The 22,799-nt window shown below is 41.8% G+C and overlaps 1 protein-coding gene and 1 long non-coding RNA gene across 5 annotated transcripts in view; one reads left to right on the top strand and one right to left on the bottom strand.

The window, feature by feature from the left end:
• mbnl3 (muscleblind-like splicing regulator 3) overlaps window positions 1–22,799 on the bottom strand; it is a 75,128-nt gene that overhangs the window by 35,988 nt on the left and 16,341 nt on the right. For all 4 annotated transcript variants that reach the window (XM_034181583.1, XM_034181581.1, XM_034181582.1 and 1 more), the window contains exon 2: window positions 15,501–16,578. In XM_034181583.1, the coding sequence (XP_034037474.1) occupies window positions 15,501–15,674 (174 nt within the window). In that variant the 5' untranslated portion in view covers window positions 15,675–16,578. The remainder of the gene's footprint in view (window positions 1–15,500; window positions 16,579–22,799) is intronic.
• Window positions 12,000–15,129, top strand: LOC117520264. The gene is made up of 2 exons (XR_004563587.1): window positions 12,000–12,741; window positions 14,382–15,129. It is a non-coding gene; the product is annotated as an uncharacterized LOC117520264 (long non-coding RNA).

Genomic DNA, 22,799 nt, shown 5'->3' with positions numbered 1-22,799 from the left:
CAAAATGAACCCATAGATAATGAGGCCATGTGTTAAAACATAACACATTTTAAGGTCTTTCAATAAACTGTTTGGTTCCAAAATTTAATTTAATCAATAAAAAATATATCTTGGTTCAATAATTACCTGCGTGACCTCAAGCATAAGGCAAGAGGTCTACAAGAACGGAAATGGCATCGTTCAAAATTAGAAGTATTCCACCTTGCGTGGCATGATGCTATTTTAGACTATAAGCATGCATTATTGGCTACAAAGTGGACCCATTACTCTGATTTGATCAACAAAACAAGCATAACTCAAAGTTCTTGTTCGACACTGTGGCAACACATTCATGGATAACCACGTGTAGTTCGCTCTCCTTTTACAGCACAAGATTTCCTGGATTACTTTGAGAAGAAAATAGAAGACATTATGTTAAACATATCCCAGCATGCCTTAACCCAGCCACTACACCCTGCTATTGATGTGGGCGCCACTACTGAGGTATTACCTAGATTTACAGAATTTGATAGTATCTCACTAGGCATGCTGACGAAACTCGTAACGTCAACAAAAAGCACAACCTGTTTATTTGATCCTATACCAACAAAACTGTTTAAGGACCTGTGGTCCACTCTTGTGCTGACTGTGCTGGAAATGATTCATCTTTCTTTAACTTCTGGATCTGTTCCTAAATGTTTCAAATCTGCAGTGATTAAACCATTACTTAAGAAACCTAATCTTGACCCTAGCATATTGAAAAACTATTGGCCGATCTCCCTGCGTCAATAAAACAGTCAGATTCTGTGGAGACTTGCAAGTCCAGACTTAAGACGCACTTATTTTCCCTTTCATTATGGCTAGCATACTGGTATAGTTTTGTTTTCCGCTTTTTACTCTTAATTCATTTTATTGGGAAACGGAGCGAGCCGCGGTCTCAACTTTACCTAAATTCTGGGTCTTTTAGTGAAGCTTAGGGCTAGTAGCCAGCGATCACCTTAGTATTTCCTGTTTTTCTTGTTGTTTAATGCTGGCAAATTATACTGTATTTCTTGTCTTTCTGATGCCTGATTCTTTTTCTCTGTTTAAGGTGCAGCTCCATCCAGAGATGGGAGTTGTATTTGTGCTGGCGACCCTCCTGTCCTGTGCACCAACTGCATTTCCTATATATTCGTTTTGTGAATTGTTCTGTAATTTATGTCTGTAGCATGGCCCAAGCAGAGGGTCACCCCTTTGACTCTGGTCTGCTTGAGGTTTCTTCCTCAGAGGGAGTTTTTCCTTGCCACTGTTGCTCTGGGGGTTAGTAAGGTTAGACCTTACTTGTGTGAAGCTGCTTGAGGCAACCCTGTTGTGATTTGGCGCTATATAAATGAAAATAAATTGAATTGAATTGAACAAAAATATAACAAATGATAAGCTTCTGCCCAATTATTATTTATTTTTGCTTCTGGTTGTCTCTGGTTACCACAGTGCAGTGGATATACACTGGGATTTGGCACAAGTTTTACACCAGATGCTCTTTTAATGGGAGAAACATGCCCATTCTTCCTGATGTTCCCAAACAGCCTGCAAACCAAATACTAACCAGGACCTCCTCTGCACTGGAGATCTGACAGGGTCAAATGTGCTCAGACAGAAAATTATATGATAAATTATAGTAGCAAGAAATGCAGTTTCATGAAATCTATTAAATGCCCTTGAATGGCGGCACAAAATATGAACTCACCATAATGATTTCAAAATGTAGGTGTTGGGACGTTATGTAAAATGTAAATAAAAACAATACAATGATTTGCAAATCCTCTTCAACGTATATTCAATAAAATACACCACAAAGACAAGCTATTTAATGTTCAAACTGATAAACTTTATTGTTTTTGTGCAAATATTTGCTCATTTTGAAATGGATGCCTGCAACACATTTCAAAAAAGCTGGGACAGTGGTTTGTTTACCACTGTGTTACATCACCTTTCCTTCTAACAACACTCAATAAGCGTTTGGGAACTGAGGACACCAATTGTTGAAGCTTTGTAGGTGGAATTCTTTCCCATTCTTGCTTGTTGTACGACTTCAGTTGTTCAACAGTCCGGGGTCTCCGTTGTCGTATTTTGTGCTTCATAATGCACCACACATTTTCAGTGAGCGACAGGTCTGGACTGCAGGCAGACCAGTCTAGTACCTGCACTCTTTTACTACAAAACCACACTGTTGTAACACGTGCAGAATGTGGCTTGGCATTGTCTTGCTGAAATAAGCAGTGACGTCCCTGAAAAAGATGTTGCCTGGATGGCAGCATGTGTTGGTCCAAAACCTGGATGTACCTTTCAGCATTGATGGTGCCATCACAGATGTGTAAGTTGCCCATGCCATGGACACTAACACACCCCCATACCATCACAGATATTGGCTTTTGAACTTTGTGCTGGTAACAATCTGGATGGTCTTTTTCCTCTTTTGTCCAGAGAACACGACGTCCATGATTTCCAAAAACAATTTGAAATGTGGACTCATCAGACCACAGCACACTTTTCCACTTTGTCCATTTCAAATGAGCTCGGGCCCAGAGAAGGCGGCAGCGTTTCTGGATGTTGTTGATGTATGGCTTTTGCTTTGCATGGTCGAGTTTTAACTTGCACTTGTAGATGTAGCGATGAACTGTGTTAAATGACAATGGTTTTCTGAAGTGTTCCTGAGCCCACGCAATAAGATCCATTACACAGTGATGTCGGTTTTTAATGCAGTGCCGCCTGAGGGATCGAAGTTCATGGGCATCCAATGTTGGTTTTCGGCCTTGCCACTTACGTGTAGAAAGTTCTCCAGATCCTCTGAATCTTCTGATTATATTATGGACTGTAGATGATGGAATCCCTAAATTCCTTGCAATTGAAAGTTGAGAAACATTATTCTTAAACTGTTGGACTATTTTTTCACACAATTGTACACAAAGTGATGATCCTCGCCCCATCTTTGCTTGTGAACGGCTGAGCCTTTTGGGGATGCTCCTTTTATACCCAATCATGACACTCACCTGTTTCCAATTAGGTGTTCTTTGAGCATTCATCAACTTTACCAGTCTTTTGTTGCCCTGTCCCAGCTTTTTTGAAACGTGTTACAGGCATCCATTTCAAAATGAGCAAATATTTGCACAAAACAATAAAGTTTATCAGTTTGAACATTAAACATCTTGTCTTTCTGGTGTATTCAATTGAATATATGTTGAAGAGGATTTGCAAATCATTGTATTCTGTTTTATTTACACAACGTCCCAACTTCATTGGTACTGGGGTTGTATGACTGCAGCACTGTGGGCCCTATCTTGACACAGATCCACAATGTAAAGTCCATACCGCAAGTGCATTTGCCCACCTCCAAATTGCTATTTATACTGCATGTAATCTGGAGTGCATGCAGGGTGCCATTTAGTCACTGAATTAAAAATGGGTGTGTTTTCAGGTTAACACAAATTAAACCAATTACATTAGCATTCGTCATTCCCATTCAGAGCGGCGTGCACTTGAAACTAGTGCACTGTTATCTGGATGGTGGATTCAGTGGGTGACTGTAGTGAGAATATTTCTGGCAAGGGAGCAGACGGACCATCCTGTTGCCACCTGTGTTGGTACCACGCGCTATGAAGAAAACCAGCGTAAAAATATGGTACACACCAGAATTATTAGTTTTGAGAGGGCAAGGGGTTTAAAGCGGAATCCCCCCCCACCAGTGTAAAGTGTATCTGCGCATCAAACTTTATAAATAGCAGAAAAACTCCATGCTATACTACAGACTAAGTTTTTTTTTTAAATCCACGGAGCAACTGCTTTACATTTTCTCACGTTTAGCGTACATAAACAATCAAATGTATGTGTGCGGATGTTTTAATTCTGATGTGGGCCATTATTACGTTCAACTAGTAATAATTGTGGATTAATTGCTGTATATTTGTCTGAGGTAATTGAGTGTGAAATGAATTGCCCTTTTAGGGATCAATAAAGTTGTCCAAATCTAAAAGGACAACAATCCAGAAGAACTGCACCTGTCCACACCTTATTTTAAGCCTCATAAGCGCACACACATTATATTTACCTCCTCCTACGAAGTTAGGCAGAGATTGTTTTCACCTGTTTCCTTGTTTGTCTGATTGTGAAAGCGACCCTTGGTTGGAGTAAGCGGCTGAAGATGAGCGTGTGAATGAGTGAGTGGTGTTGGAAGTTTACTCCACCAACATGAAATTGGAGGTCAACTTGAGCAGTGCTCAAGTTGTTTATGGTTTAGTTCTGTTAATTTTCACTTGCAGTGTTACTGTTTTGAACTGTCTCCCTCTGGTGTCCATGGGTGGGGTTGCACTATTTCCTGTCTGTCTCTTTTGTGACACACCTGCTCTTCATCCAGTTATGTTTCACACCTGCTCTTAGCTTGACTATCAACACTATTTACGTCCTGTTTTTCCTGCTTGTTTGTCAGTTAATCTCCTTCCTACGGCCCATGCTTCGTTCTGTGTTTTTACTCATCTGCTTCAAAATGTACACCTTCTCCCGCTCACTGGTGATAAACCTCTTAGTAATTAATCCCTTCAAATGTATTTGCTTTTATTGTGGGTTCATATTATACTAGTTTACACTATTTTCTACCCAGCAGAAGATAGGGCCCTTTGTTTAAACATATCATACACATTTTTCTCCTCGAGGTAAGAAACCTTGCAGTTTGTTCTCCACATCTACAAAAATGTTGGTTGTGCAGGTTGAACATTTCAGTTTTGAAGGTTTTCGTGAGCCACAAAGTCTGTGCTTGGTTTTACTTCACATCGGCAATACCTGCCTCAAAGCATTTTGGGAAGATGTCATTTGTTTCCAAGCTACGTTTTCCTATTTTAGATTCTTCATGACCACATAATTTGATTTTAGCCATTAATCTAAAAGAAATGTATTCATCCCACGAAGCAGCATCCTTCTTCCTGCCGGGGTGGGAGTGTGAGGCGGAGATGGTGCTGCAGGATCACTGCAAGTCAGCGCACACTCAGAGCAGGAGCCGCAGTCTCCATTAACCTCTGACATAGCTGTCTGCTGCTGGAGAAGTGCTGTTACCTTGCTATACACCACCATAATGCTTCATCACCACATTACCTTGCACCCAACAGTCCCAACTCATGCGGAATGATCACACAACACTAATGCAACAGAAAAGAAAAGAAAAACTACTGGAATGCTTATGATGAACCTGCAGTCTGTAATGAGGAGTGAGTCCCACAAGACCAGAAAGCCTCATCAAACTCAGAGGGAAACAAATTCCTTGCTAATGATCTACTTTATGCACAGGGTGCACAACAAAACTAAATGCTGGACTAATGCGCTGTCTGAATGTGTGGAGTTTGTTTTCTGGAGCACATGGTGTAGCTGCACAATGATCGGAATTAGAGGCTTTTAGTAACATGATATAAACAACACAAAAAAGATAATCTCTGCACAGTAGCATGCTGTTGGCTCTTTAGTGGAAAGAGAAATGTGCAGCACACCATCTCCAAACTTCAAGTCAAGATCAGGTAAAATGCATCATGATGAATCAAATGAAATTAATCATTTGGGCCGACTCCTCACTACAGGAAGAAACTATGCAAGGCGCGTTCCATTTGTCATCAAGCAGTCAGTCGTGCTTGATGTAAGTTTTCCGATGGGTAAGGTGCCATTGCACATCAGTATTTTAACCAAGGCTGTGAAAAGGTTCAAGGAACAAAAAACAAAGCAAGAAATGACTGATATATCACAAGGAACATAAATAAAATAATTCCTTCATTCATTTTCTGCCGCTCACAGTGGCAGACCATGCAGCTCATCCCACACTTCCCTATCCTCAGCCAAGTTCTGTAACTTTTCCTGGGGGATCCTGAGGCATTCCAAAGTCAGTTGGAATCCCTCGAGCATGTTCTGGGTCTTCCCCGGGGCCTCCTCCCAATTGGACGTGCCTGGAAGACCTCCTTAGGGAGATAACCAGGGGCTTTCCTCACTGGATGCCTTAACCACTTCAGCTGGCTCCTTTCGATATAAAAAAGCAGTCCCTTTGAGTCCCTCCTGGATAGTCCAGTTTCTCAACCTGTCCAGGAGGGTCAGGCCAGACACCCAATGGAGGAATCTCATTTCCGCTGCTTGTATCATGACCATAGGTGAGAACAGAAGCGTAAACTGACTGGTAAATTGAGAGTCTCAACCCCCTCCCTCCAGCAGTAATGTCCCAGACTTCCATGCAACACTGGACAGTGCATCTAGAAAGTATTCAGTAGTAGTGCTTGACGTTTTCCACATTTTATATTACAGCCTTATTCCAAAATGGTTGAAATTCATTTGTTTCCTCAAAATTCTACACACAATACCCCATAATGACAAAGTGAAAAGTTTTTTTTAGATTTTTTCAAATTTATTAAAAACAAAAAACTAAGAAGTCACATGTACGTAAGTATTCACAGCCTTTGCATGAAGCCCAAAGAAGAAGAAGAAGAAGAGGAGAGAAGAAAAAAGACCCCAACACAACAGCAGCTTTAAAAAAAACAACAAACAGCTTAACAGGATGGCAATGTCTTCTTAAAATACCAAAAAAAGGTGCTTAATAATTATTAAGGTGCTTAATGCTTAGTGAAGTAGTACTGTTTTAGATATGTAACCAGACTATATTATTTATTGCACATGTTGATATCCGTTACTGAATGTCTGTGTTTGTGTGTGTGTGTGTGTGTGGGTGGGTGGGTGGGGGGGTGATGGAGGCTACAGCTCTGGGAAAAAAGCTGTTCCTTAGTCTATTCGTCTGTATCCTAATAGGGTGGGACCTCATCCCCAACGGCAGAGGAACAAATAGGGAATGGCTGTTATTGGGTGGCTGTTATGCTTGCAGATGGCCCATACTTTCCTCTGCAAGCGCTCAACATACACAGAGTCTATGTCCGGGAGCTCAGACCCTACAATCCTCTGTGCCATCTTTACCACCCAGGACAGATGAGCGGCAGGCGATAAAAGTAAAATGTGTAGTAAAATTCAGTTGACTGGACTGATTTGGAAAGGCACATTCCTGTCTACATATAAGGTCCCACAGTTGACAGTGTATGTCAGAGCACAAACCAAGCATGAAGTCAAAGGAATTGTCTGTACACCTTCAAGACAGGATTGTCTCGAAGCACAAATCTGGGGAAGGGTACAGAAACATTTCTGCTGTTCTGAAGGTTCCAATGAGCACAGTGTCCTCCATAATGTGTAAGAAGTTCGGATCCACCAGGACTCTTCCTAGGTGTCTGTTTAAACTGAGTGATTGAGAGAGAAGGGCCTTCGTCAGGGAGGTGACCAAGAACCTGATGATCACTCTGTCAGCGCTACAGCATTCCTCTGTGGCGAGAGGAGAACTTTCTAGAAGGACAACCATCTCTTCAGCAATCCACCAATCAGGTCTTATATGGTAGAGTGGCCAGACGGAAGCCACTCCTTAGTAAAAGACACATGGCAGCCCACCTGGAGTTTGCCAAAAGTTACCTGAAGGACTCTCAGATCATGAGATGTAAATACCAGGTGTCATGTTTGGAGGAAACCGGGCACCATCCCTACAGTGAAGCATGGGCAGCATCATGCCGTGGGGATGTTTTTCAGTGGCAGGAAAGGTTTGTACAGGGAAATATCAGACATGTTGTCAGTACAGACCGAGCATTAGAGGTCCGTGCGAAAACATAGAGGTCAGATATCCCTGTACAGACGGAAACTATCAGACCAGTAATAAGAAAATCAGAGTGCGCGTAACGTTGCAGCCATATAACAATTTCTTTTATTATACATCTGACTGAAATCCTTTGTTCTGATTGGCTGATTCACGTGTAATAATTGCAATACTTTTCACAATAAATTATCCAAAGTTAACAATAGCCACATTATTGACTGATTCTGCACCATTTTGGGCAACATTATGAGTGATTGCGGACCGATTCTGTCATAACGGGGCAACGTTTCGCGCATGCACAGGGGTGTTGCGTCGCAGACAAATTAATTATTTGTTTCTAGTAAAAATAACCAAAAATAAAAAGCAAATTTTTCACACAATTGTAAAGATAAATTTATTAACTACACAGATGTACAATAAAACAAATGGTGACTGGTTTATAGGGCAGCATAATGGAATGTCACCCCGGACGCGGGCAACAATGATCCCTCGGGGTGACATTCCATTATGCTGCCCTCCAAACCAGTCACTATTTGTATAATACATCTTATAAATGGTGGTCTCAGACAATAACTTCATCAATGTTTGGACAGGCTAACATGAAAAGAGAAATATTGTTGGAAATAGTTAGCTAGCACCAGTTAGGCTAAATGGTATGCCTACTATATCTTAGCTTGTTAACTGCGGCATTAGCAGTAATCTATAGTCTAAAATATAGTGTGTGTGTGTGTGTGTGTGTGTATATCAATAGACATTCGTATAACATCCATAAAAATACAGCCTTACATGAACATCATTAACCAGTGTTTCATTTGGTTTTAAGCGGTTCCGGGTATTAATTTGAAGGTGGAACGCAAAACTGGAAGCATTAAGTTACAGATTCTGTTTGGAACAAGCAGAGTGAATGAAAAATTTGGATTTGAAGTGTTCATTTTAACACAGTCAGGTCATATCAGGTTTGGGACTATGCCCTGACGCTGCACGTTGCTGCATCTGCCACACAATGGAAACACTAAGTTCTGGCTGGCAACCATCCAATCAGAGCAATGCTTCATCCTTATCTCCCACAAATGACCATCTGTCTGCTGCAGCAAGGTGATACCTGGACATGTCCTTGAGCTGGTCCAGTTTCTGGAGTCCTCAGCAATGAGCCGCCTGCATGATGTATCATGCTCAGAGAAGAGCACCACACGGTCGCAGCGCTGCTGCAGCTGATGTCCTTCACAGCTCATGTAATAGGTCTCTTCTGGGTCTTTGTAAGTTTATGCTCAAGGTTTACCAGATATGTTTTTTCTGTTCTACTTCTTGTGGCTGTGGTTAATCGTTATCTTACCATCCAGAATAGGAATCATTTTCATCACTTTCACAAAAGTAAGACAACTATTTCTTCCAACAAAGACAACCTCATCCCCCACAATTTGCACAACAACATAGAAGGATACCTTTAACATCACTATGGTAACAACCAAGGTGTTCAACAAATAATCATGATTTGATGCCTTGAGAATGGGATGAATTATATTAAAGCTACAGTGTGTAGGACTTAGTGTCATGTCGTGGTGAGGTTACAGGCTGCATTATTTCCGTCACCAATCATGATATTGTTTCCCTTGATGTTTTTGCTTCTTTGGTGGTGGGACTTGCTCCCTCGCCTTCTCAAGTGATAAGCAATATGTATGCCCCCCCACCCATTTCACAAAAATAAGGGTTTCTCAATTTTGTCAGCCTGCAAGAGGCACTAGTAGACTGTATATCAGTCAGCAACCACTGATTCCTCTTATTTTTCCTCAGTCTACCAGGAATGCTGTAAAATGCAAAAGTAAGCATAAGTACGTCCCTTTTGGACAACTGTATCAACATGAATGACTCATTCTAAGCTCATGAGAACACATCGATTATCCACTCATTAGCAGGTGGTTATGAAAGCTATATTCCATTTCTACTATTAAACGTACCTAAATCCTTCACACTGTAACCTCACGGCAGAAAAAAATAACTTCAGAGTGACATCAGCAACTACAAGCTGACAACCTGATGAGCACACTTTAGTACAGGCAACAATTTTTCAACCTGAGCCTTATTTTGACATGTTTTTGGATTCACCCATGTTTGTTTGTTTATTGCTTTGTCACTACGATTATTTATATGGACCTATTTTCATGAAACTTTATAAAGCAGTGGAGCATGAAACGAAGAACTAACTTTGGTGCAGATCTGGATCGAGGATTTACAAAACAAAATCAACAGTGAGTGTTTGGGTTATGATCGGGGTTATTGTGGATGTGCACTCACAGGCCTGTTGTGCCTGTGAGTGCTGTTCTAGTTGGTTTATTCTTCCCCTGTGGAAACATAAATTTATTTGCAGATAGAACAAAAATAACTGCGTGCATTAATCGACGGCATTATTAAAATATAACACAATTCTAAAATACCCTTGGTCATATGAACATTAGCTTCTTTATAATTTGCAGTCATTTAATTGGTATCCCATTGCAAAGCATATATATATATATATATATATATATATATATATATATATATATATATATATAGGCTCCTCTCCTGTGGAACCAGCTCCCAATTCAGATCAGGGAGACAGACACCCTCTCTACTTTTAAGATTAGGCTTAAAACTTTCCTTTTTGCTAAAGCTTATAGTTAGGGCTGGATCAGGTGACCCTGAACCATCCCTTAGTTATGCTGCTATAGACGTAGACTGCTGGGGGGTTCCCATGATGCACTGTTTCTTTCTCTTTTTGCTCTGTATGCACCACTCTGCATTTAATCATTAGTGATCGATCTCTGCTCCCCTCCACAGCATGTCTTTTTCCTGGTTCTCTCCCTCAGCCCCAACCAGTCCCAGCAGAAGACTGCCCCTCCCTGAGCCTGGTTCGGCTGGAGGTTTCTTCCTGTTAAAAGGGAGTTTTTCCTTCCCACTGTAGCCAAGTGCTTGCTCACAGGGGGTCGTTTTGACCGTTGGGGTTTTACATAATTATTGTATGGCCTTGCCTTACAATATAAAGCGCCTTGGGGCAACTGTTTGTTGTGATTTGGCGCTATATAAAAAAAAATTGATTGATTGATATATATATATATAAATTTGCATTAATTATTAAGATCCTGTTGTCTTACTTACAATTTGTACATGTTCAATAAAGCCCCTCTACCAATCAATCAATCAATCATAAACAAAATTTATGTTTTATGATGTCTGCAGTAGGGCGTGTGTGTGCACATATATGAGCTTTTGACAAGACCAGTTAGCTTTGAGTTTGCAGAAGTTAGCGTGCACACTGACATCTGCGAAATGTCTTGTAAATGACCCCAGAGGTGTTATCAGGTTACGAAAACAGCATGTTCAGTTTTAGAAGTGTTTATTTCTTGCTAGTATTTACATAATATATGACAAAGAGATTATATTTACACACAAACGAAACGCAGTTTGCAGCTAGCTAGACCAGCCACTGATGTCATGGTGCCGCTCTACTCTGATTGGCTGTCACCCCCACCCCTCAAAAAAAAAAAAAAAAAAGGAACAGAATGAAACAGAATGTGACGTTTTAACATCTTAAAATAGGTCAATGTAATGTAGCCATCTTTGAACTTGTCCAAGGTCTGTGTCCCAAGAATGTTCCCTGTGAATATGAAGACCCTGGCGGTAGTAGGACTGGACTTATGCTCAGCACAGACAGCGAGACAGACAGATGGACAGACAGATGCACGGACAGACGGTTGCAATGTCTTTGCAATACCTGATGATTATTTGATGGCCTGGGGTAAAAATGTGCCAAGGTGAAGATTTTTGACTCATTAGATGCAGATTTGGGGTTGAGAACAATGACAGTGATGTCACCCAAAGGAGACGCACGCAGCTCGCTGAATTACAATTGCGTGCTGAAAAGTGGGATGGTGGGCAGATGTGATGGCCTCACTAATCATTTAAGATGACAGCAGCACTTCAGTTAACAAGGTAAAAAGTGAGGCGGTGAGCTCCCCCGCCCCTCCTGCAGGCTTTGACAGAGCAAATGGAGGAGCGGCGGTGAGCGGCAGCAGTCGACTCGGACCGGGCTGGAGATGGTAGATATGGGAGGAATGGCGAGGAGGCGGGCCATTAGCAGATAAAACGAACAGACAGGGGAGGGGCATGTGGAGAGCAAGAAAAAGATGTTGCACAATGGTTCTACTGGGACGGAACGTGGTGTTTCTTTGTTTTGTTTTGTTGTTTCTTCTTCTACTCAGCTGACTAACACACCTGCTGTCAGCTGAGCCACGGCATAATCCTGAATGAGTAGACGAGCTAAAGTACTGCTGTTATGGCTTGTGATTAAAAGCAAAAAGCCGATTTGACCTTCAGGCTGTCAGGAATTTCAGTCCTGTCTGAAAACTGTGACCTACTGGCTTCAAACGTGACCTTTAAGGCGCGTTCGCTGCATTCGGCACAAAGCAGATCGGGTCTTACTCCCGTCACTTTAACCAGTAGAGCACCAGGCTGTTGCTCTGTGCTAAAAACAGCCGTGCCACTCGGGAAGCTCAAACTATCCAATGGGTACGCACTGCTGTACTGTTGCTAGGCCCTCCTCTCCTTTCCTCTCCTCTCCTCTCCTCTCTCTCTCTCTCTCTCTCCCTCCTGCTCTGGACGACATAACACAGAAAAATGGCTGAATAATAAATTCTAACTCAATAAACGAGGAGACAGCAGCTGCACTCAGACAGAAAGACCCTTGTCTGGTTTCATTTTTTGAAAGCAGGAAAAGTGAATCTGTGCCCACGTGCACACGCGCCAAGAACTCGCACACCAACGCAGCAGCAGTCTGGTTTCTATTTTAGCACAATTCTTCAAGTAGCGTTGGGAGTCCTGTCCAAACGATGTTTTTCGGTTTCGTCCTGCAGTGTTCCGGTTCTGTGGTAGAACAGATGACGACTGCAGTGATGTTTAGGGAAGGCAACCGACTAACCCACATCAGAGGGGCAGGGACAAACTGTCAGCACAGCACCTTTATGACCTGAATTAGACATAGGTGCAAAGTAAAGCTACAAACTCTACAGCAACCAGAAGACACTCTGCTCCCATCTGTCCAGGTATGCAAATGCATGATGAGCTCATCACCTTGAATTCTGAACTGTTTTTCCATGATGAGGATCTAGATCCTGCTTCTGCTTCACAGTCCTGGCTGCAGATTTAGCACATATTTGCTGATTTTAACCAGGTGGAAAGGTCATAAACATGAGTGAGGTAATACCAGAATAGTAGATGCACAGTTTGAAAGATGTCTCAGCTGAATACGTCTTGATTAAATCTGAGTTTTAATCCAGATTTATACTGTGTTACAATGTAGGAAAACTGATTGACAGATAATAAGTATAAATGTCTGGTTTGATCGAAGCTCGGCAAACAGGAAGGCAACTGTTGCACAGCTCCATGACATGAAATCAGTTTTGTCACTGTGGGCTCGAACATAACAGACATGCTCGCATAAAGATAAAAATAACAGCTGAACTGTGGGCTCAGCTACATCATCATGGAAACTGCTGATTTTAGAGAGTGCTTTAAATTAAAATGCGTTTTCTGCCCCCACTACCCAAATGGACCTGAAGAAGTGTATATTTCTGCATCATTTCAGAAAGTAATGGAGAATCAACCACAAAACCTCCATCATGCTGCACTTTACTACTGCTGAAATGTATCTTTTCCATTTAGGGATTTTTATTTTTTTGTAATCAAGAACAAGTCTGTTTTTCCTGGAAGCATGAACACCACAGCTACTAAACTATGTGCCAATTCTAAGATCCACCCTTACATTCTTTGCACAACTTTTGCACGAGTGAATAAAAAAAGTTCGTCCTAATTTGAAAATTAGCCATGGTCCCTCAGTGGAAACAAAGAGTTCCTCCGGAAATCAAGTTCTATTGCTGACCTTTGATCCTAATCATGAGCTTCGATACTGATTGTTGGCCTTTGATCTTAATCAATCATCTTTGATTCCCATAGCTAATCTTTGGATCAATGAGATTATATCGTTAGATTATATCTTTGTTACAGTTTGTTTAGCTGTCTTGCTTTGATCCTATTGACCTTTGGCACGACTGCCAAAGTTGTCAGCTATACTGAGATCAAAGGGATCAGTATGAAAGACCAAAGGCAACTTCATAATCAAAGGAATCTGATCAAAGTGCAAAGTAAACATACATACGTTAAACTCTTCATTAACCAAAGAGCTAACGCTGTACCTCATTTCAGTGAAATGTATTTTTCCTTTTGAGCAGTTAACGATAGATACAGTGACTAATTTCACAATCATAATGATAAAAATTTAATTTGAAAAGCTTATATCTTTGTAGGAGGTTGAAAGTCCAAGTCTTCAGAGTCCTGGTGTTTGCAGGCTTATGGCACAGTTATGAGATCTGGATGCTAACCACTGAGCTAACATGGGGAATGGATTGTTTTAATCTAGATTAAAGCCTCATCTGTTCTCTTTATGTATTTTATAATTGACATAGAATTAGTTGTATTGTATCACTGTCTTTCCATTCAACATCAGATATTCCATTACTGGTGGAGAAAAAGTAATTTCATCCAAATGAATGTTAGCGAAGCTTTGGACACTTTTGACACAGAACATATTTGCATTTTCTCTTAGTTCACTGTTGTAAAATGGTGTTACACTGAGCTGTTCATTCTGATTGACCGACTTCTGCTTTGCTGTCTGTCCGAACTTAAGCTGCCGATGAAGACCACCAGTGAGACATGCCTGGGATATCCTGTGTGATGTCAGTGCATTTTGGAGCTTCATAGATCCTTCTGTCCATCCATCAGTCATCGATCTTTGACTCTAAGATTCCTGCTGAACTGGAACATGCGAGATCTATGCAGGAGCTGTGGAGGTCTGGAGCATGCTAATGTGACGGAGGCCAGCAGGAGGCGCTCTGCGTGTGGTAGTCAATGGGCCTCACTCCTCAACAGCCAAAGGATGCTCTGGCCACTCAGTTCAGAGCATCCTTTGGCTGTCGGGACAGAGCATCCACCTCCCATGCCGGAGATCGTGGATTTGTGTCCCGATGGCAGAAGGCGGGATGAGCCACAATCATAACGCAGAGCAGACCCGCTACACTAAGGACTTGTGGAAGCATTGCGTGGACGGGGTCTTGGGGAGTGGAGGAGCTATGAGTCTTTGTGAACACTTGGCTGTATATGTTTGCTTAACTGCAACATTGATGTCTTTGCATGTGTGACAATTCTTTGTTGTCCTTTGTTGTGTTATTTTGTTATTGTAGCAGAGCTAAAGCAGATGGTCACCCTGCCGAGTCTAGTCTGCTTGAGGTTTCTTCATATAATCGAAAAAAAACGCATGAAGGCTTTTTCTTACCACTGTTGCCAATGTGCTTGCTCAGGGAGGGTGAGCAAGGTTAGGCTTTACTTGTGTCAAGTCCCTTTAGGGCACGCTGTACAAATAAATTGAACTGAATGTGTTTGGTACTGTGTCTCTGTGTACAGCTAACTTTTGATCAAATGGGCACTTACTTACAGAACCCCACACTATTTTGTGCATTCTGATGGAGCATCAGCTACAACAATACATCTTCCTTTTTCATTTCCTTAAACATGATCCAGAATGGGGTGAGGCCAAGGGGGATGCCACATGGCACCTGGGTGGTTGGCAATTAGGACCCAAAGCATTTCCACAAGATGCAGCACCAATACACACTCCCAGACTGAAATAACATCTGTGTCGATAACAGATTAACACTTGTCATCAAAATGTATCACTCGATCAGTCAGCAGCAAAGGATGTGAGATGTCTGGCAAAGATTAATGTGTGCCGTGTCTGCTGCATTGTTACCTTGAGTGAGTCAAAGCAGGCGATGACTCGGCCGTTCTCCACATGGCAGCTCCGGGAAGGGTGGGCGAACTTGCACTCAGCATCAGTCCGTGAGCAGGTTCCTCTCTGGAACTCGCGACACACTTCGAGGGTCAGCCATTTGGTGTCCCGTCCCATGGCCATACTGACAGCCATCACAGCTACTCACAAAACCCCAAGCGGCAGCAGGGGGAGGTGGAAAACTGCCTAAGTGCAAGGTTAACTAAAATGATTCTGCAGAAAAAAAATCCCCAGTAAAGCATGCAAGGAGTAAAAATATTTCCGTTTCCTTGACAGAACCGATCAGTGAGTCCTTTTGGTTGGTTTACTTTCGGTGGGTGGGTGGGGGTTATTAGTTCTACCTGGGAAGAATGGCAGCTGAGGTTTCACTGGAGGGCGTGTGATATGTCGGCCCTCGACTTTGGGCAGAGGCCAGCTCTGCCTGTTTAAAAGAACACAAATTCATCTGAGGACATGACTGTTGTTTATGTATTTATGACAAGACACTACTCCAGCGAGAGAGAGAGAGAGAGAGAGAGAGAGAGAGAGAGAGAGAGAGAGAGAGAGAGAGGCACTGTGATGACTGCGTCTGTCTCAGAATGTCAGTGGCCCCCACGTCCACCAATGACCACCGTAACTCAGCGTTACACTCACGTCAACATCTCCAAGGCTGAGTCGGTCACAGCAGAGCTCCCAAGACAAGATATTTCATAGGAAATAAAAAGCAGAACCTTATAGAATGATGTCCTTGTGCTGATGAGGAGAGATGGCGGCTCTCCGGGTATGTACAGACTGCAGCGCAGCAATGTGGAATGGATGACTGGAAAGATAAAATATAGTTTCCATTCAAGACTGAACGCGCAGTGAGCTCTGCACTGCAGCTCAGCGGGGTCAGACAACAGACGACTCCTCGCAGTAGGCACTTTGGACTTCTTCTTCCTCCTCTTACTTCAGCCACTTTCTCACTCCTCCTCCGTGGTCTGACCGTATCTTATTCTTCGACTGCCATCCTCCTCACTGCCCTTTCTTCTGCATGTCCTTGATTGTTGCAATGCTCTCGCTGTGGATCATAAAACAAAACAAACCAAATATGTTTAAAAACCAGTAGCAAAAAAGACGTTAAAAATGAACAGCTAAAGTCATATTTTCGGCTTCTTTACAGAGATAACGAGGTGCAGAGGACCACGAGGCAGAAGGGTGGAAAGGAAAAAGAGAAACTAACTGGGGGAGCAGAGCGTGCAGGAGGGAGGGAGGCAGCAGTGAACAGGAAAGGGCAAGCTATGTCTTGATTAAGTGATACAAGAGAGGGAGAGAGGGAGGATGGAAGGAGGTTGAAAGCAAGGCTGCGATGTCACTTTAACTTCCCTGAGCTGCACAGTGAAGAAACTAAACGGCTAACTTGGTGCGAACTGCACCGTAATACTCTAGCGAAAAGCAGTGCCCTTGAAGCCGCACAGGCTGGCACGTGCGGCTGACGCCAAAACTGACCGCGCCAGGCGGTTATCAGTGTCGGGGGAAGGAGAGAAAAGGCATTTCTAGTATTTCTCAGCAGCAGCTGCTCTGCATGGAGCAAAGCTGCAACCAATCAGATGTGTGCTTGCAAGCAGGCAGAGCTCATCCCCAGCCAATCAAAGGGCAGGTTTTGACAGTGGCTCCTCCCTCTACAGAGCTTGTCCTTGTTCCTCACAGGCCTTTTTTTTTCTACTGTCATGGCTGAGCCATGTGCTACTGTTCCCACTGTATGTCTGTGAAGTGATTGTCAACAGAGGGATAAATTGTAACGAGTGGACGTTTGCGCTGCTCACCATGCAGCAAAGTAACAGGTCCAGATGGTGATTACAGATAAAGAATTCGTGAGGCGGCTGGTTAAAGCTCTGTGCAGAGAAGACGCTCCCTTCACGGAGAAGGGTAAAGTCCAAACTGTGATTTGGACTTCTTAGGAAAGACGAAGGTTGCTCTGGACAAAATTCAAGAATGCAGAAAATTCAAGCACAATGTGTGTAAACGAGATCTGTCCTGAAAGACCAGTACCTCCCATCAAACTGTAAACTAGGGAATGGCCTGGGGCCCGAAACTGGACCCATGCAGAATGGTTTATCACATTATCGTACATAATCCACAGCAAAGATTTAGTTGGAGACTAAAATGATGTTCATTAGGGGCAGGTGATGATGATTTCCCTTTTAGTCCATTTCTGCCTTGGGCCCTCAGAGTCCAGTGAAATGGAGCTGTCATGTTTGTTTATTAAGAACAAGTTTACGCTTGTTTTCCATAAAGTCACAAATCAGGTTTTTGACTTGTTTCAAAACTTCAGTTAAATCAAGGGTCTATATTATTATAGCATGTGCAGCATGGTGGCTTGGTGGTTAGCACTGTTGACTCACAGCAACAAGGTCAGGGGATCACTTCCCACCTGTGGCCTTTCTGTGTGGAGTTTGCATGTTCTCCCCATGTTTGCGTGAGTGTGAATGTTTGTCTGTCTATATGTAGTCCTGCAAACAGACTGGTGTCCTGTCCAGGGATAGTCTCCAGCACCTCTCCCCCACGTTCCTTAACTGGGGTAAGTGGAGATAGAAAAGGGATGGATTTCTATAGGACTTTTACATCTACTTGAAGCGCTTTACAATGAGTCCTCACATTCAGGTGGGGGTGTTGCTCTAATTCAGCAATCTGGGTTTAGCTTGCTAGCTTTTGGGGGTCTATAATATGAGTGAAGCGTCACACAGTGGCGCGAAGCTCACTCATGGTACAGGGCGTCCTAAACAGGAAGTGCCAAAATTCAAGTCCACAGTAAAACAGGAAATGTTAAAAAAAAATGCTTAAAAAGACGGGGTGTCTGGGGGGCCTCTGCCCCCCAGAAGCTGAAAGGTTTTTGCTATGCTAATGCTCTGCTGAAGCATCTACTCAAAATAAAATCTGAAGGACCTGGTGAGATGCTGACGAGCTTCGCTCCTTCATGTCCACGACATATGCATATTATAATTTGAACATCTGACTCTCTGCTCTCCCTAGGATACTGTGTATACAGTTGTATGCAAGTGTTTGGGCGTCCCTGATGATTTCCATGATTTTCCTTTATAAATCATTGGTTGTTTGGATCAGCAATTTCAGTTAAATATTTCATATAGCAGACAAACACAGTGACATTTGAGAAGTGAAATGAAGTTTATAGGAGTTATAGAAAGTGGGCAATAATTCTTTAAACAAAATTAGGCGGGTGCATAAATTTGGGCACCCCAACAGAAAAAATACATCAATATTTAGTAGATCCTCCTTTTGCAGAAATAACACCCTCTCAACACTTCCTATAGCTTTCAATGAGAGTCTGGATTTTCATTGAAGGTATTCTGGACCATTCTTGTTTACAAAACATCTCAGGTTTGTTGGTTTCCAAGCATGGACAGCCCACTTAAAATCACACCACAGATTTCAATAATATTCAGGTCTGGGGACTGAGATGACCATTCCAGAACATTGTACTTGTTACTCTGCATGAATGCCTTAGTAGATTCTGAGCAGTGTTTAGGGTAGTTGTCTTGTTGAAAGAATCCAGCCCCAGTGCAACATAAACCTTGTCACTGATTCATATTGATTGAATATTGTTCTCATGAATCTGCTGATATTGACTGGAATCCATGTGACCCTCAGCTTTAATAAGATTCCCAGTACCTGCACTGGCCACACAGCCACACATCATGATGGAACTACCTCCAAATTTTATTGTAGGTAGCAAGTGTTTTTCTTGGAATGCTGTGTTCTTTTTCAGCCATGCATACCGCCACTTGTTATTTTCAAATAACTCAATTTTAGTTTCATCAGTCCACAGCAACGTATTCCAAAATGAAGCTGGCTTGTCCAAATGTGCTTTAGCATACCTCAAGTGACTCTGTTTGTGGCGTGTACGCAGAAAAGGCTTCCTCTGCATTACAGCATCTCTTTGTGCAAAGTGCGCTGTATAGTTGAATGATGCACAGGGACACTATCTGTAGCAAGACCATGTTGTAGGTCTTTGGAACAGGTCTGTGGGTTGACTATGACTGTTCTCACCATCCTTTGCTTCAGCTTATCTGAGATTTTTCTTGGCCTGCCACTTCGGGCCTTAACTAGTACTGTGCCTGCTGCCTTCCATTTCCTCACTATGTTCCTCACAGTGGAAAGTGACAGCTGAAATCTCTGAGATAGCTTTTTATATCCTTCCCCTAAACCATAATGTTGAAAAATCTTTGTTTTCAGGTCATTTTGAGAGTTGTTTAGAGGTTCCCATGTTGCCACTCATTAGAAGAGATGCAAAGAGGGGAAACATTTGCAAATGACCACCTTAAATCCCATGATTGGATTGGATTCTCCTGTGTAAGGAGGTCAAGGGTCAATGAGCTTACCAAACCAATTTTGTGTTTCAATAATTATTGCTAAATGTATTTAAATCAATAAAATGACAAATTTATTCAAATTTATGCACCTGCCCAATTTTGTTTAAATAATTATTGCACACTTTCTGTAAATACTAGAAACTTCATTTCACTTCTCAAATATCAGTGTATTCGTCTGCTATATATTTAACTGAAATTTCTGATCCATACAACCAATGATTTATAAAGGAAAATCATGAAAATTATCAGGGGTGCTGAAACTTTTGCATACAACTGTAGCCAAAGTCAGAAGAATAAAAATCAACCATGTTATTTTGTGACCATATATACGCCCCTGGGCTCATATTCTGAGTTCTTTGATGAATTTGGTGAGTTTATCTCTCATTTGGCAACCCATGCAGATAACATTCTGATCATTGGTGACTTCAACATTCATATAAATAAGCCTTCTCTCTCCCTCTGCAAATCATTCATCAACATTATGGATGAATTAGGATTGCAGCAATGCATTTGAGGTTCGACTCACATTAGTGGAAATACCCTGGATTTGGTCCTCGTCCTCGGTATCTCTGTCAGAAATAGTGATATCGTGCCTCTTGCATCAGTGGGCTCAGATCACTCACTTATTAAGTTTACAGTCTCGTTGCCATGTTTACTGGAACAGGAACCTTATTTATCATCACGGCGACTCATCAATGCTTCAACTACAATTGAAATTGGAGCCAGACTGCCTGATATGTTAGCGTCACTTTCAGAAAATGACCATTCAGTAGACAGTCTTATGAACAGTTTAAACTCAGTGCTCACAACCACGCTCAACATGACTGCTCCACCTAAATTAAAACTCCGCCCCCCCCAAAAAAACATATTCACCTTGGTTCAGTGATTATTTACGTGGTCTCAAGCATAAATCTACAGGTCTAGAACAAAAATGGCGTAGCTCAAAACTAGAAGTATTCCACCTCGTGTGGCACGGTGTTATTATAGACTATAAGCATGTACTACTGACTGCAAAGCGGGCCTACTATGATTTGATCAACAAAAACAAGCATAACTCAAAGTTCTTGTTTGACACGGTGGCAACACTTATTCATGGACAACCACCTGTAAGTCGCTCTCCTTTTACAGCCCAAAATTTCTTAGATTACTTTGAGAAGAAAATAGATGGCATTAGGTTAAACATAACACCTTAGTATTGTCTCTGCTTTCCTGTCAATTTACTGCTGCTTACATGTAGTTTTTCCAGCCAACTGATTCTGCTCTTTTTCTATCTGTCCGAGGTACTGATGACATCGCACAAGACAGCTGCAAACCACAAGGTGCTGGACTGACCACAAGATGCCATGCCTGACGCAGCACACTGCAGTCTGCATTTAGAATAAAGTTTGCCGCAGTAACAGGCCCACTGACGGCATGAGGAATGAACACTGGCCCTGCACCCCAGGGTGCTGGATGACCCCCTGTCTGTGGCATAAATGCTTGCATGGTCATCTCAACAACTGCACCTTGTTTTTGATGTTATTTTGATTTCCTGTTTTCTATTTCTTCAGCTTTGTAAAACTTTGCAAAAACCTTGTAACTGCTAGAATAGCAGTGGATCACACCTCCGAGTCTGGTCTGCTTAAGGTTTCTTCCTCAAATAATCAGAGAGAGTTTTTCCTTACCACTATCGCCTGTGTGCTTGCTCTAGGGGTTGGTAAGATTAGACCTTACTTGTGTGAAGCGCCTTGAGGCAGTTTGTTGTGATTTGGCGTAATATAAATTAAATAAATTGAATTCACCCGTTCATACGCATACCACTGTCATTGTACTGCGACGCAAGGCACTCACCTGCACACTGGGAGCAACTTGGGAATTAAGGACCTTGCCCAAGGGCCCTAAGTGATTTTTCATTCTGATGGAGTTTTGAACCTCTACTCACAAACCCACTACTTTCACCATAAGATTATCATTTCTCCAAGTTGATCATTTCATGCTTATTCCTATCAAACAAATGATAACAGACAAAATCCATATCTCAGCCTACTGTCTCATACACTCTACTTTAAAACCATTAACAGTTGAGATCGTCTCTATTCTCTCGCTGTCGCAAATGAGACAGTCAAAAAAAAAAATTACCTGCACCCTTAAGTGGACAATAAATCAACAGCTGCCGATAGAGCATCATTAAATATGTGCACATCATGTTACAGAAGATTGCAGATAAATGTACTCTGCAAACATCAGGTTTGGGGTCTCAAAAGAAAAATAACAACTGAACTTAGAAGAGTTATTCACATATCTGTCCTGGTTTTGCACGTTCTCTTTTTATTTATTGCATTTTTGTGTGTTGGATTTATGCTATATTTGACACATTATCGATGCTTGAATCTGTATTTTTTTCATACTTGTGTATCACTGAAACTTTAGTCAACAAATTTGTGAAATAAAAAGAACTTACTTATGATTTTCCATGAATAAATCACATCTACTTTGGAAAAAACAACTCAAAATGCACCAAATCATTCAGCAGGAATGATTCTGTGCTCATTCAGTTCTTATAGGCTCTAAAAAGATGATTTATTATTAAATTTGCAATATTTTCCTCAAGACAAGAAACCAAGAAATATCAAAATTAATTGGTTAATATTGAGACTATTTTATTATTAGGAATTTTACTTGTAAAAATTGAACAGACAAGAAATTACAGGGATGTGGAGAAAAAAACTGCAATGTTGCACAAATAAAGTGATGAATGCTTGAATTGTAGTAATTCCTGTAGTCACAAGAATCTAAATCTCCAGAGGGTCTATATAATTTGCCTTTTCTTATTATTATTGCAGTACTAGTTGGGACTTTAATCCTTATGGGCCCAGAAACATAACAAAACATTGGTGAGGACTCGCTGGAGAGTCCACGAGCCCCTGAGGGT

This window comes from Thalassophryne amazonica, chromosome 11, assembly GCF_902500255.1.
Source record: "Thalassophryne amazonica chromosome 11, fThaAma1.1, whole genome shotgun sequence".
In the NCBI taxonomy this organism is placed as follows: Eukaryota; Metazoa; Chordata; class Actinopteri; order Batrachoidiformes; family Batrachoididae; genus Thalassophryne; species Thalassophryne amazonica.
Note: the sequence above shows the minus strand (reverse complement) of the source record. Positions and strands in the feature narration are given on the sequence as shown.